This window comes from Pongo abelii, chromosome 11 (genome assembly GCF_028885655.2).
Source record: "Pongo abelii isolate AG06213 chromosome 11, NHGRI_mPonAbe1-v2.0_pri, whole genome shotgun sequence".
Classification (NCBI taxonomy): domain Eukaryota; kingdom Metazoa; phylum Chordata; class Mammalia; order Primates; family Hominidae; genus Pongo; species Pongo abelii.
In genome coordinates this window covers 141,162,123-141,176,620 of record NC_071996.2, presented here as the reverse complement: position 1 = coordinate 141,176,620, position 14,498 = coordinate 141,162,123, and the positions used below count along the sequence as shown (strand labels likewise).

At 52.4% G+C, this 14,498-nt stretch overlaps 1 protein-coding gene across 22 annotated transcripts in view; it reads right to left on the bottom strand.

Moving 5' to 3' along the window:
* Window positions 1-9,221, bottom strand: part of LRRFIP1 (LRR binding FLII interacting protein 1) — a 158,683-nt gene extending 149,462 nt beyond the window's left edge. For 5 of the 22 annotated variants that reach the window (XM_054550038.2, XM_054550043.2, XM_054550042.2 and 2 more), the window contains exon 1: window positions 9,049-9,215. In XM_054550038.2, the coding sequence (XP_054406013.1) occupies window positions 9,049-9,144 (96 nt within the window). In that variant the 5' untranslated portion in view covers window positions 9,145-9,215. Of the gene's footprint in view, window positions 1-9,048 lie in introns of all 22 variants that reach the window. The other 17 variants (XM_063713152.1, XM_054550049.2, XM_054550051.2 and 14 more) reach the window with 6 other exon arrangements.
* Window positions 9,222-14,498: the final 5,277 nt, after the last annotated feature.

Here is a 14,498-nt window from a genome sequence, read left to right as displayed (position 1 = left end):
CTTTTTTTGTGGAGATGGGGGTCTCACTATGTTGCCCAGGCTGGTCTTGAACTCCTGGGCTTAAGCAATGCTCCTGCCTCAGATTCCCAAATAGCTGACACTACAGGCATGCACCACCATGCCCAGCTAAATTAAAAAAAAATATTTTTAAAGGAAGGGTCCTACTTTGTTGCCCAAGCTGGACTTGAACTCTTGGTCCCAAGCTATTCTTTCACCTTAGCCTCCTGAGTTGCTGGAATTACAGGTGTGAGCCATATGCCTGGCTCCTAATTTTACTTTTTTGATATGTATTAGTTTATTTTATTGACTAGGTAATACAGTCACATGGTTCAAATATCAAGAGCATGAAGAGTGGCACTTGACAACCTGCTTCCACCTCCATCCCCACACTCCTTTCATTGTGTTCTGCCAGTGATTTTTATGCAAATGCAGGAAAATTGCAGCCTTTCTCACACAAGGAACAGCATACTATCTTTATTTTCTGTATATTACTTTTTCCAATTAACAATACTTACTGGAAATTATGTCAAAGAAGACACAGAGTTCATCATTCTTTGGAAAATTATTTTTAACCTAGAACTCTATACACAACCAAAGTATCAATCAAGTATGAATGTAGAATAAAGACATTTTCAGACATGTGAATACTTAGAAAAGGCATTCTTGCTCCGAAAGCTACTGAAGGATGTGTTCCAGCAAAATAAGATAGCAATCCAAGAAGGAAGAGAATATGGAATCCAGAAAATAGGGATCTAACAACAACAATAAAAAGGGGGTAAAAGAAATTCTCAGAATGGTGGCAGAGGGAATGGCAGGTGCAGGAAACCCTGAGGAGAACATCCAGACCAGACTGGATCTAGAGGACAAAGGTCTCTAGTGGGTAGATTTCCATGGGAGAATAAAATGGAATTGATAGATTATCTGATTTGTTTAATCATATAGAACATAGCATTTTGATGGGTTCTGTTGAAAACTTTGTGGAGATACGTAGATATATAGATAGATAAGCTAGATATGTAGGCAGATGAGCAATGAAAAAGAAAATAAATCATTAACTCTAGAAGCAGAAAGTTGTATAAGGAAAGAAAGATTATAGTACACTGCTTGGCTCTGCAATTGACATTATTTACATAGCTGGCAACATCATCATCATCACCAGCATTTACTGAGCATTTACTATGTGACAGTCATTGTTCAGAGGTCTTTTTGTGAAAGATCTCATTTACCCTCATAACTGCCCTGGGTGAAGTATACTCCTAAAACTTTCCCATCTTACCTATGGGGGAACTGAGGCACAAAGTTGATAAGCAACTTGCCCTAAGTCATGGTATAAGGGACAGAATCAGGATTTGAACCCAGGAAATCTGATTCTAGCACCCATATTCTTAAGCAGTCTGTCCTGCCAGTGAATATTCATTTAGCCCCACACTACAATGAACTATAGTGTGATGCAGAGAAGGAAAGTAGGGAGCTGGCCTGAACTGGGCCCATGCACACCAAGTCCCATCCTTCAATGCAGGAGCCAGCTGACAGCATCTACAATTGATAAACTAATGTGTAATACATATGTATGTTATTTATAAACGAGGAGATCATTACCAGATCATTGAGGGTCTTGTAGCTTGTTTAAGGACTTGGCTTTTACGGAGTGATACGAGACACCCTTGGAAAGTTTTTATCAGAGAAGTGGCATGATCTGACATATTTTAAAAGGACTGCCCAGCCTGCTGTGTGGGGAACGGCCTGAGAATATGGGTAAAAACATATATTACTCTGATGAAATAAAAATCAATTTTTTAAAGATGAAAGGATTGAAAAAGAAGATGAGAGACACAGTAAGGCAGAGACAGATATGGGACTCTCTGTCCTGAAATGTCACCCCTGGTGGTTCAGAGGTCAGTGGGGGACAACATGTGCCAGGGATAGGAAGAAGGTGGCTTGCCTGCAGGACATGGCCTGAATGGGGTCTTGGAGGGAGCCGAGGGGCTGATCCAGGAGGCAGCCTGGGCCATGAATTGGCAGCCCCTAATTAATAGGTGGCCTCAGCCATGTCCCATGCTGTCTCTGAGTCTGTTTTCTCTCTGTCAAACAGAGAGACTCTGAACTCTTTTCACAGGATTTAAACAAACTATGGGAGTAAAGCTTCCAGAGTACCTGGCACACCCTGGGTCTTAGAAGCAACCTCTGTTCGCCCCTCTCTCCTTTCCCGTCTCACACTCACTGGGGATGGGCAGGGCTCAGAGGGGATGGCCAGGGCTAGAAGCCAGGTCCTGGATTTCCCTCATCCACACCGCCTCTCATGTTCTTGACACACACATCCCAACCCTGAGTACCAGGCCAACGAGTGGCTCAAGAGTCACCCAGAAAAGGAAGAAGGGAGACAGCTGGCCCTCTGACAAAAATAGCTGTGGGGGGCGGCCCAGGGCCGTTGGGGACCAGCAGGCCTGTCCACAGCTGAGTTTTCTGTGGACTCAGAAACCCAGAAGCATCTTTTGGGAATCGCACAAACAGCCCAAGGTCACAGGCACAGTGTTCGCGCCCTCCAACAACTCAGACTGTCGGGAAAAATCCGTCTGGAACACCGGTCTCATCACATTCCTAAAACCTTGCAGACGATCTGCCAAGATGGGTGTTTGGCTTAGAAGAATCAGCTGCAGAACAGCCCTCAGTGACTTCACTGCGGCTGGGTTACAACTGGAGGCAGGATGTTGTTCATGCTGGGCAGTCCTGTGTCCTGCCAGGCACTGAACGCCCCTCACCTCTCCCAACTCCTGTGGAACAAAGGGGCAGGGCCTGGCCCCAATGGCAAACCAGTGTCCAGCAGCGTCCAGTTGGTGTGCAATCTGCTGGCCAGCCTCAGAAAAGCAAATTCATAGAGAAAAAGTCATGAAAAATCAAGTGAAATAGGCCTAGGGACAAGTCTGACATCTTGGTTGTGTGCAGGTGAATGCTGGCCCCAGGGTCACCTCACCAGAGGGCAAGGGACTGCATTGGGGACCCAGATTTGCGTCTTGGCAGCCGGGCTCAGTCCTGGACTCTCCACCACAGAGGGGCCAGGTCAGGTTAGTGCTGGAGAGAGGTAGAGCGAAATTTCCACACTGAACCCCATTTCTGGGCTGTTCTGGAAAAGAGCACGTTCACCCCATCCCCAGCTTGGTTCTCCAACAGCCTTGAGGAGAAGAGAGACAGGCACCCTCCACACAGGCTGATATAGGAGGACTATTTGGGAAGGACAGGGAGAAAAGATGAATGAAAGGGGGATTTAGGATGAAAAGACCCGATATTTATGAACTACCCGAAACGAGGGGCACGGCTTTATGTTGGGTTCCAGAAGCAGAGCCCATGGCAGGACTGGATGTGAGCCCTGTCCCAGCAGGGGCATGAGGGGGGCAGGCCGGTCAGGGAAGGGCTGGGCAGGGAGGTGGTCTCGGCAGGAGCTGGCCTCAGCCTGGCCCGCAGAGAGCTCCGGAGCAGGGAACGTACCACAGAATTGACTGCACCTTGAAACAAGGCTGGGGACATTTTGTGACCTCACAAAATGGTTACTTGACGGCTGCAGGCTGCCTTGGGGGCAGTGCGACCCCTTCTCCACAACTGGACTCCTTGGGGGCAGTGCGACCCCTTCTCCACAACTGGACTCCTTGGGGGCAGTGCGACCCCTTCTCCACAACTGGACTCCTTGGGGGCAGTGCGACCCCTTCTCCGCAACTGGACTCCTTGGGGGCAGTGCGACCCCTTCTCCGCAACTGGACTCCTTGGGGGCAGTGCGACCCCTTCTCCGCAACTGGACTCCTTGGGGGCAGTGCGACCCCTTCTCCGCAACTGGACTCCTTGGGGGCAGTGCGACCCCTTCTCCACAACTGGACTCCTTGGGGGCAGTGCGACCCCTTCTCCACAACTGGACTCCTTGGGGGCAGTGCGACCCCTTCTCCGCAACTGGACTCCTTGGGGGCAGTGCGACCCCTTCTCCGCAACTGGACTCCTTGGGGGCAGTGCGACCCCTTCTCCGCAACTGGACTCCTTGGGGGCAGTGCGACCCCTTCTCCGCAACTGGACTCCTTGGGGGCAATGCGACCCCTTCTCCGCAACTGGACTCCTTGGGGGCAATGCGACCCCTTCTCCGCAACTGGACTCCTTGGGGGCAATGCGACCCCTTCTCCGCAACTGGACTCCTTGGGGGCAATGCGACCCCTTCTCCGCAACTGGACTCCTTGGGGGCAATGCGACCCCTTCTCCACAACTGGACTCCTTGGGGGCAGTGCGACCCCTTCTCCGCAACTGGACTCCTTGGGGGCAGTGCGACCCCTTCTCCGCAACTGGACTCCTTGGGGGCAGTGCGACCCCTTCTCCGCAACTGGACTCCTTGGGGGCAGTGCGACCCCTTCTCCGCAACTGGACTCCTTGGGGGCAGTGCGACCCCTTCTCCGCAACTGGACTCCTTGGGGGCAGTGCGACCCCTTCTCCGCAACTGGACTCCTTGGGGGCAGTGCGACCCCTTCTCCGCAACTGGACTCCTTGGGGGCAGTGCGACCCCTTCTCCGCAACTGGACTCCTTGGGGGCAGTGCGACCCCTTCTCCGCAACTGGACTCCTTGGGGGCAATACAACCCCTTCTCCACAACTGGACTCCTTGGGGGCAATGCAACCCCTTCTCCACAACTGGACTCCTTGGGGGCAGTGCGACCCCTTCTCCGCAACTGGACTCCTGTATGGCCGTGGCTCAAGTGAAAGGCGGTGGCTGTGAGGCCTGAACAGCCAGCACCCGCAGGCCCACGAGTCAACCTGGGGCCGGTGAAGCAGCCGGGTGGGGCAGCAGTGCCCCTGCCATGGATCAGGGCCCGAGGCCGCAGGCCACAGAGGGGCCAGCTTGGAGAAGAGGCTGCAGAAACAGTTATGGGGGAGAGGGGCCCCGTCCTGCTGGATGAGGAAGGGGTACCTATGGCACCGCGAGGGGATAATAAGCTCACTGCACTGTCGCAAGGCCCCACGGTGAGTTCCTAATGCAGCCTGTGCAAATGACTTTCCTGTTGGGAAAAACATTCTTCATTTGAGAGCAATACTTTGAATTGCATGGTGAGACCAGTATCGCTTCACTCAGCTGCAGAGTGCTGAATGAGAAGTTTGGGATGCTACCAAAATGCACCAGCAGAATGTGAAATGCGGTAGGAGAGGAAAATCTATCTGCGTTGGAAACACCCCTCCCCAGAAGTGGGAGGCACAGCTCATGCCTTTGGCGCTAATGAGCTTCTCCAAGTGTGTACTAAACCTTTTTCCTGATAACATCCCGCCTGAATTCCACTGCAACAAGAGAGTGAGAAATAATCGACTTGCGATAATATAGCGTTTGCAAATAACTCCCTTTATTATACGCTTGCCTAGAGTTTAAACCATAACATGGAAGCAGGACACCAGCTGCAGAAGCAGAAATGCACCCTCCAAAGCCTGCCCCCACCATGAGTCCTGCTTCTACCCAGAAGAGTGCAAAGCCCTGCGCAGCACTTCCCCTTGCTCTTCCCCTCGCTCCAGCGGAACTGGAACCCACGTCCCTGCCAGGTGACTCAGGCTTCCCAATGACCTTGGCCCAGAATTTTCCACTTACTCTCTAGAAGGCATGTTCTTGGGTGCCAGACCCAAGGGCTAGCCCACTCCCTCCCACTTCCTTGAAGCCTCCCCAGTTTCCATTCAGGCCCCCACACCTTCCCAAGTGTTTCAGGGAGGCCGGCTCTCCCCAGCCCCGGGACGAGCCTGACAGGTCACAGGGTAGACCTACCCCCCTTTGCCATAGGCACTGAGCCCCTTGTCACAGAGCTTGGTGCAGGAGTGGCCAGGCAGACTCATGGAGGTTTACCATGGAGATACTGCTAGCTCTCTGGAGAGAGCCACCAGAAGAGACGGTGTGTGGGCTCCACAGGGCAGCCCGGGAAAGCCAAGGCCAGCTGGCCTCTACGAAGCAAGTCAGCCTGAGGATGAGGCCACCCACAGAGGATGGCCCAGCCCAACCAGCTGCGCAGGTGCTGTGGGAAAAAGAGGCCCGAGCCACTGGTGAGGCTGGCGGGGAATCCTGCCCTGCCTCCGGGCTTGCTGTGCTCCAGCCAATATACTTCCCCTTGTCAATGCCAGTCCAGTCAGGGTTTCTGTCCCAGCAGCCAAAGCATCTTGACAGGTAGGTACAGCCTTCAAGAACTCAAAATGCCACTTCCTCCAGGAAGCCACTTCTGAGACCACTGGCTGCTGTGATTCTCTCTCATGTCCAAACCTTCAGAACACTGTCTACGCCCTTTTTATATCAGATCCCTTCCTGTCTTCTGTTAGTATTATTGATCTACAGGCGTCAACCCCTCTCTGACCCAACTCCTGGAGGGCAGGCAGGTCCTTGTCGGGTTCCTCCCTGACTCTCCAGTCTCCCCAGGACAGGAATTTGGATACCATGGCTTGTATCTGTTGAGTCAATGAGTGAATAAGAAAGTACTGAACCTAACACAATTTTGTTGATTTCTATAAGAACCCCGATGAATTCAAGGAATAGATATTTGCCATTTGAATAGTGATTTTCATTTTCAGAGTTGAGAAATAGAATTTAATTTGTACTAAAACATAAGATGTCACACCTGCTCCCTCCAACCCTATCAATCTGTGCTACTCAGCACTAGTAACAGCTGCATCTACAGCTGGGTTTTACGGGGAGGGGTGTGTAAGGAGCTCTCATATTTACCCACCGCCTAGTTACATACTTTACATTGCTACCCACTTTCTTTAATCCTGACAGCCAGGGGAGATTTCTTCTTCTCCATTTTAGAGATGAGAAAACAGAGGCCCAGAGGAGATTGAGTAACTCACCTTCCTAGGATGGCACAGCTAGCTAAGAACTATGTCTTTTCAAAGCCCAGCTCTGACTCACAAGTCTATCTCTGTAACTCCAACAGCATCTCCCTGGGTGGGAGGCAGGACCTCAGGGCTCTCAACCCAAGGAGTGTTCCCTTGCCTTTGTTTTCAATCTATTTTATAAAAACCAGCAGATAGGCTGGGCGCAGTGGCTCACGCCTGTAATCCCAGCACTTTGAGAGGCCAAGGCGGGAAGATCACTTGAGGCCAGGAGTTTGAGACCAGCCTGGCCAACATGGTGAAACCCCGTCTGTACTAAAAATACAAAAATTAGCCGGGTGTGGTGGTGCTTGCCTGTAATCCCAGCTACTGGTGAGGCTGAGGCAGGAGGATCTCTTGAGCCTGGGAGGTGGAGGTTGCAGTGAGCCAAGATCATACCACTGTACTCCAGCCTGGGCGACAGAGTGAGACCGTGTTAAAAAAAAAAAAAAAAAAAGAAACACCAGTGGATAAAAGGCAAACTCTGGAAACTTTCATTCTTCTCATTCTTCTGTCCCATAACCACTGACATCAAGACAAGGCTTGCGATTCACTGCCCACCTCTGGCCCTTGCAGGGAACACTTGTTAGGCGCTGTGGTCAAATGCATACATAAGTGACTGTCTTCACAGGAGGGAGTTATACTCAAGCTACTATATTTAGCAAATGTCTATATTTAGCCAAAGGTCCTTTAAATGCCTTGTACTTCTTTTGTTTATTAATTAATGTAACAGACATAGACAAACACCTAGTAGGTGCCTGGCTCTGTGCTGAGCTCTTGGGATACAAAAGTAAGATATTTCCTGTCTGGGTGTCACCTTCTACAGGTGAACAAATAATGATAAGGTATCCTGACTGTCATGCCAGGTGTGGGCATGCCATGGAGGGCCGTGGAGCCAGGGAGACTTAGGCCTGGTGCGATGTGAGAGGGCTGAGAGTCTGGAAGGTCTCCTGGAGGTCACAGTGGGCTTCCAGGAATGAATAAGGGTTTGCCTGGAAAGCCCTTTTCTGTATCATACAGAGAAAAACAGAAGTCTTTCTTCACTCAGTAGTCAACAAATACTGAGTGACTGCCACATGTCCGTAAGAGCAAAATCAGGTATTTACAGCTACAAACACCTAAGGATTGGTTACAGGGTAGATCCCCCATAATATCTGACGGATGCAGCTAGACACCACAGTCCAAATGGCTTGGAGGTGTTTCCTGTGGGAAGAATCACATGTGTAAAAGCTCGCCATCATACCCAACACGGAAAAGAACCTGTGAGGCGGGTTACAAGGCAGAGACTTTCTTTGCATTCATACACCCACCTGGCACACAGTTCAAATGGTACAAAGGGAACACTGTCAAAAATTAAGCTTCCTTTGTGCCCCTGGGGCCGCAACCTATTGGCTCCCCTTTTCCCAAGCTGCTGCTCTCTGTCCCTGTACGGCTTTCTGGATGTCATGTACATTCTTTAGCCTTAAGGTAGAATCCTTGCGGAAGGAAAAAAAAAGGCATTTGTACAAATACCCACTCTAGTGCGCCTTCAATTTGTCACAGGTAAAGTTCATCACCAGACATGATCTTAGTTACAATAAACTCTGCCCAGGAAACTTTAATGAAGACCTTTCAGTGTGCCTGGACCCGTTTCCAGGCTCAGTCCTGAAAGAAAATTCACAGTGATCCCCAAGTTCATCTCTGAGCTGCACCTTGAGCGACATCGATGGATGGATGACAAACGGTCACCTGAGCAACTCGGCCATTTCAGCAGGGCCATGTGGCCTCCGCGACCGTCCACTGCCTCCAGGTCGGGCCTAAGCCCCCGCCTCCTCCCATGCCGCACAACAAAGCGGGGCGCTCGCCCCCGCCCGGCCAGCCCGGGCCACCTCGCGCGCTGGCGGCGCCCGGCTCCTCTCCCGAGGGCGCAGCGGCCGACGGTGGCCGGGGTGGGGGAGGGCGCGCAGCGTCGCGGGCTGGGCCCGGGGCTGGAGGACGGGTGCCGGGTCCGCAGGCCGCCGAGATCCGGGCCGGGGCGCAGCGCCTGGGGATCAGCGCCCTGGCGCGCGCCTGCCCGGCCCACCCGCCTGGAGCCGGACGCGCAGTGGCACAGACGCGCAGCTGGACAGACGGACGCCGGAGAGACCCTGACAGCCGTCCGGCCCCGCGCCCGCCCCGCGCCCCCAGGCTGCCCGCCCGGCTCGCTCACCTCCCGCGCGATCTGGTTGAGCGCGTCGTCCTCCGCCGTGAGCCGCTCCCGGTTGGGGAGCCGCTTGCGCCCCGATCCCTGGGTGCCCATGTCCATCGACCGCGTCGCCCGCAGCTGCCGCGGGGCCCGTTGCTCCAGCCGCTCGCGCCGCCCCGGCCCGGCCCCTGCCCCGGCCCCTCCCTCCGCCGCGGCGTCATGGCGTCAGCGGGCGCTGGGCCGGGGACGCGGGGACGCGGGGGGACGGGGGCCGCGAGGACCCGGGGGAAGCCAGAGCCGGAGGTCCGCAGCGCGGGCCACGGACTGCAGGGGCCGGGGACGGCGGGGCGGGGCGGGGCGGGGGACGGGGGCGGGGGGCGGAGACGCCAGGTGTCAGGGACGATGGGGGTCGGATACCACGGGGACGCTGGGGATGCCCAGGGCCGGGCACGCGGGACCTGAGGGACCGGGAGCCCCGGAGGGTGGACTCTGCGGGGACTGTTTGGCGGGCCGGTAATCGCGGAGCGACGCGCAGCAGGGCGGTGGGCACCGGTTGAGTGGGGACCTGCCCGGAAAGCTGGGGGGCTGGAAGGCTTTCAGGGGCCTGGGTTGCCTTGAGGGGTTTGCACGGAGGAGTGGGCACAGGATTTGGTCCAGCCTGGCGCTCCCCATTCGGCGGTGAGTCGGGGTGGAAGTCCCTCGCCGGGGTGAGAGCTAGGCTCTGGGGTCAGGCCGAGATGTGCTTGGATCCGCCCGCCACCGCTGCTCCTGTGACCTTGGCCAGCCTCCTGGGCGCCGGCTTCACGGCGGCATGGTGTGGATGTGTGCGTTTCTGTCTTTACACGCGTGTTCTCCGTGCTGGCATCCATCCTTTTCCCCGCTGTCTGCCCCCTGAGATCAAGGACTTGTCACTTCTCTCATGGGTCCCCAGCCTCCAGGATCGGGGCAGGTGCATCGCAGCTCTCTCCTAGTTGTTGAAAAAGTAATGAACTTACCTGCGCTCCCTGAAGCTCACAGTTTTCGCTCTAGAGGTGGATTTAAAAGTAAATCAAATCGGAGGATTAGGTAGGGGTTAAAAGCCCCTGCCTAGGGCACCGCAGGAGCACCGGGTGGGAAAGTTACTGGTGTGTTTGGGGTATGGGGAGAACTTCAGTGTGGCTAGACCTGGGGAAGGATGGGAGGGAGGGTAGTGATGGAAGAGGAGAGGAGGCTGTACTGAAGTCACCTGTGATTTTTTCCCCCAGTGATAAGGACAGTTAACATTTCGGTGTATTTCCAACCAAGTGGTGTGACCAGATTGCTTTGGGTTCTTAAGGAGGTGGCCTGGAAGCTGTACGAAGGTGGGAAGAGGAAGGGGGCCCCTCCACCCACAGTGGCAGGGAAAGCTGTTGGAGGTTTCATTGCAGGGAAAAGACAGCGAGTCTAGTGACATGGGAGGGAGGGCAGATCCAGGTGACATTGCTCTGAGTGCCTGAGCTGATGCAGGGGGGTTGGCAGGGCTGACTGTGACCTCGTTCATGACTGAACTCCGGGAGCAGATACTGCACCTGCACATTGTAGGCACTAAGGAAATAGGTGTTGACTGAATCTTCCAGGCCATATTTACATTACTTCAGAGGCCATACTCCTTAAGTGACATAGTCCTCCTTGGGGGAAACCTTGAACCGTGGCCTCTCGTGCTGCCTTGGTCTTGCTGGTGGCTGCTCACCATTTCCCAGCCCCTGGGGCACTGTGGGGACTGTGAGTCTTTGCCGAGGCTGGTTCCCATGAGTTCACTCATTCCTGCACCCACACCTGCTGCCTGCCAGCTGCTGAGCTGGAGGCTGGGGCATAGCTGTCAGAGAGGCAGACATGGCCGCTGCCTCTCAGGGCTGACTTGAGATGCCTGGAGCTCCTTAACTAAAGCCACATCCAAGTTCCAACGTCTGCTTTCTAAAAGAAGTCTCTCTTTGCTTCCTGTCCTTCATTGGAACTTTGAGCCACTTTTTGCTAACACCTAAATCCTCCATCCTGATGTGTTGAGGCCAGAAGGGCAGGCGCTGACCCCATCTTCCTCATCTTTAAGCCTTCACCAGGGACTGGCTGTGCCAGTTGCTTAGTGGAGTGCAGTGGTTGAACTTGTGGAACAGAGTTCATTTCCCAACCCTCCTCCCCACTTTCCCTGTTGGATTGTTGTCCAGAAACAGGAGATTCACTGCCGTGGGGACTGGCCAGAGGTGTGTCTGAACAGCTCCTGCTGGTAGACGGTGTTCTCAGACACTGTGGTGAATTCAGCTTCCTGCCCCTCCCCCGTCATCTGTCCACTTCCAGAAAAGAGCCGCCTTTCAGGAATCATCAGAAACAACATTGCTGGGTCCTCCGATGACCCCATGACATAACAACTTCCTGGCTACAGTCCTCTTCCCCTGGCGATGTGCTCTCAGAGTGGACTGGTTCTCACTTCAGAGTCAGTTTCCGCCTCTAAATGGAAATACGGGTGCCCACTGTCTTAGTTCCTTTGTGCTGCTGTAACAGAACGCCTTAGACAGGGTCATTTATAAAACCACGGAAATGTATGTTCACAGCCGTGGAGGCTGGGAAGTCCAGAATCAAGCCTTCAGCAGAATCAGTGTCTGGTTGAGACCCATTCCTCACAGATGGCGCCTTCTGTGTGTCGTCTCATGGTGGAAGACGGGCTCCCTCCAGGCTTTTGTGTAAGGGCACTCATCGCATTCATGAGGGCTCTGCTTCAGGACCTGGTCACCTGCAGGCCCCGCCTTGCATTGAGGGTTAGGTTTTGACATATGAATGGGGGGGGCCACCGCCATCCAGACCATGTCCTCTACCTTGTCAGGGTGGGGACAGTATTCTAGGCAAGAGCCCTTCCAGGGCTTCACACACAGGCAATCGATCAATCATCCTTGCAGCTCCTGTCCTCAAAGGCCCAGGTCTGGAATGAGTGGTGAACAGCAGTTCCTGCCTGGGCAGAGGGGAGGTAGACAGAGACATCAGGCAGCTTGGTGGGTCTTCTCTGTGCTTGGGGTGCCTCCTGGAGGAAGATAAAGACCTACAAGACTCCAGCATGCTGATCCATGGGTTCACCAAAAAATTGTGGCTTTTCCTCTGCCCTTGCCCCTCAGCCCTCCCTGCACGGAAGTGCATGAGCCTGTTTCCACTGAGAAGACTGGCTTCCGCCACCAGCACTACTGACCCCTCCCATGTAGCCCTTCTCCTATTCCAGATGGTGACGGTACCCACCAGGGCTTACTTCAGAGCAGGAAATTGAGAAACTGTATCACAGATCTGATGTCCGGGGCCAGATAATTAACATGTTCATCTCCAAGCCTGGTACCAAGTCCCTTCACAAAAATACAGATGCCACCTTCAGGAAGCCTCCACGAGAAAGTGGAGGCAGCCAGGGAAGCCTTGGCAAGGGAAACCACACAGAGGCGCCGTCCCCAGCACAGGTTTGCCTTTGTTCAGGAGCTCAGTGGGCAAGCCCTGTGGGCTGGCTGGGAAAGGAAGTTGATGAGCAGCTATGGAGGGGCGTCCAGTCTGCATGAGGACTCAGAGCTTCTCGGGGAGAGAGCCATCTGAGCCCTCTTGTGAGCCATAACGTGACTCACTCTGGGTCCATTGAGAGCATCATCCATGTGGGCCTACCTCAAACCTCTTTTACCAGCACTCCAGCCTTGATCTTCCAGTTCCCAGAGGATGGAAAGCCCTGTTTTGGATTACAGCTGGAGCAGGGCAGGAGAACTGCAGCCCTCCCCAGGAATGCTGAAGGACCCATAGAGGAGAGCCATCTCTCATGCATGGAACTTGGAGCCAGCACCCTGCCCAGAAGTGGGGCTGGCTGAGGTCAGGGCCTGTGTGATGCTCAGGAGGTGAATGGTGTGTCTCCTTTGTCCTGCTGGACGTTTTCAGGTGCATCTTTCAGTAGCTCAATCACAGCACTTCCAAAATAAATCAGTGGATGATGCCTGCCCCAATAAATGCCTCTTCCTTCCCAGGACACCACCACTTCCAGTAACTTTTTCATGTTTTTTGGAGTAGAAACTTTGGAACCATTTTGAAATGCTTTCTCCTTTCTCTACTAAATCTGATCAAATACACAGCTGGTCTTTTCCTTCATCTCTATCTGATCATTTCGATCCCCCTTTGGCATGTTTGCTGATACCACCAAGCTCTGCAGCTGTTCCCCCTTATCCCTCATCTGTGGATTACTAGCATAAGTCACCTTCTGGACTTGATGTCTCCAGGGTAGGGTGTCTGAGACAATCTATGGGGTAGGGGAAGCAAATATAGAATTTCTGTTATATATATCTTCAACTAAAAATTAGAAATCCAGTGTTACTAATTTTTGATCTGTAAGCTCATTTCAAGCGGTCACTCACTCAAGGCATTTCAGGGGCTGGCAGTGGCATGCTCTCTCATTACATCATTTTCCACATATTTTGATGTATTTCGGTGGACCAGGTTAAATGGATTTATGGATTGCGTAACCTAGTTTTAACTAAAACTCAAAGAGTAGATAAATGGCTTCAAAAGATTTAAAAGATTCCCAAAAGCCACAAATAAACAAGAAAATGAGAGACTTGTTTCTTAGTTCAGGCAGGAGCTCTTCACTGGCCTCAGTATAAGGTTATCAGACAGGATAAGAACGTTTAGTAACCATCAAAACTATTTAAACATGAATTTACATTTCCTATCATTTCCTATCATTAATGATTAACTTCATTCTAAGTGGATATTGTGCCTTTATTTATTAACTAATGATGGTAGACTAGGAACATAATTTATACATAAATATGCAAATACTGGTGGGGGTTTAAAAATACTTATGGATCATTTCCATTATCAAAAACATCTGGGTTCTAAGGGCAGGTGCCATGGCTTACGCCTGTAATCCCAGCTACTCGGGAGGCTGAGGCAGGAGAATCGCTTGAACCCAGGAGACGGAGCTTGCAGTGAGCTGATACTGAGCCACTGCACTCCAGCCTGGGAGACAGAGCGAGACTCCCTCTCAAAAAAAAAAAAAAAAAAAAAAGGGTTCTAGACCAGGAATTCTTTTTTTTTTTTTTGCAGTAAAGAAAGAGTTTAATTGATGCAAGGATCTGATGAAAGTTGGATTCCTCTTACAGTGGGGAAAACGGGCATTTGAACATGAAATTTGAGTCCAGTTTTAGAGGGTGATATTTTGAAGTCCATCCATGGGCTATCTGAATTCCCATTCTACACTTTCCTAATTTAATCCACTGTCTACAAAAGCCAGAATAATCTTCTGCAATTCGTTTCCATCATGCTGCACATCAGAGCTGCAGAATGGCTCTAGGGCGGCTGCTGCAGCAGTTCTGGAGGGTACCAGCAGGTGCGAAATGCATCAGTTCACTTGTGATGAGTGATAGTCACAATGCTGAAGTTTGTGAGATTATTTGCTTTAAATGTTATTGTGATAAAATTTCACCTTCACTAAGTGCTACTGGGTGCCAGGA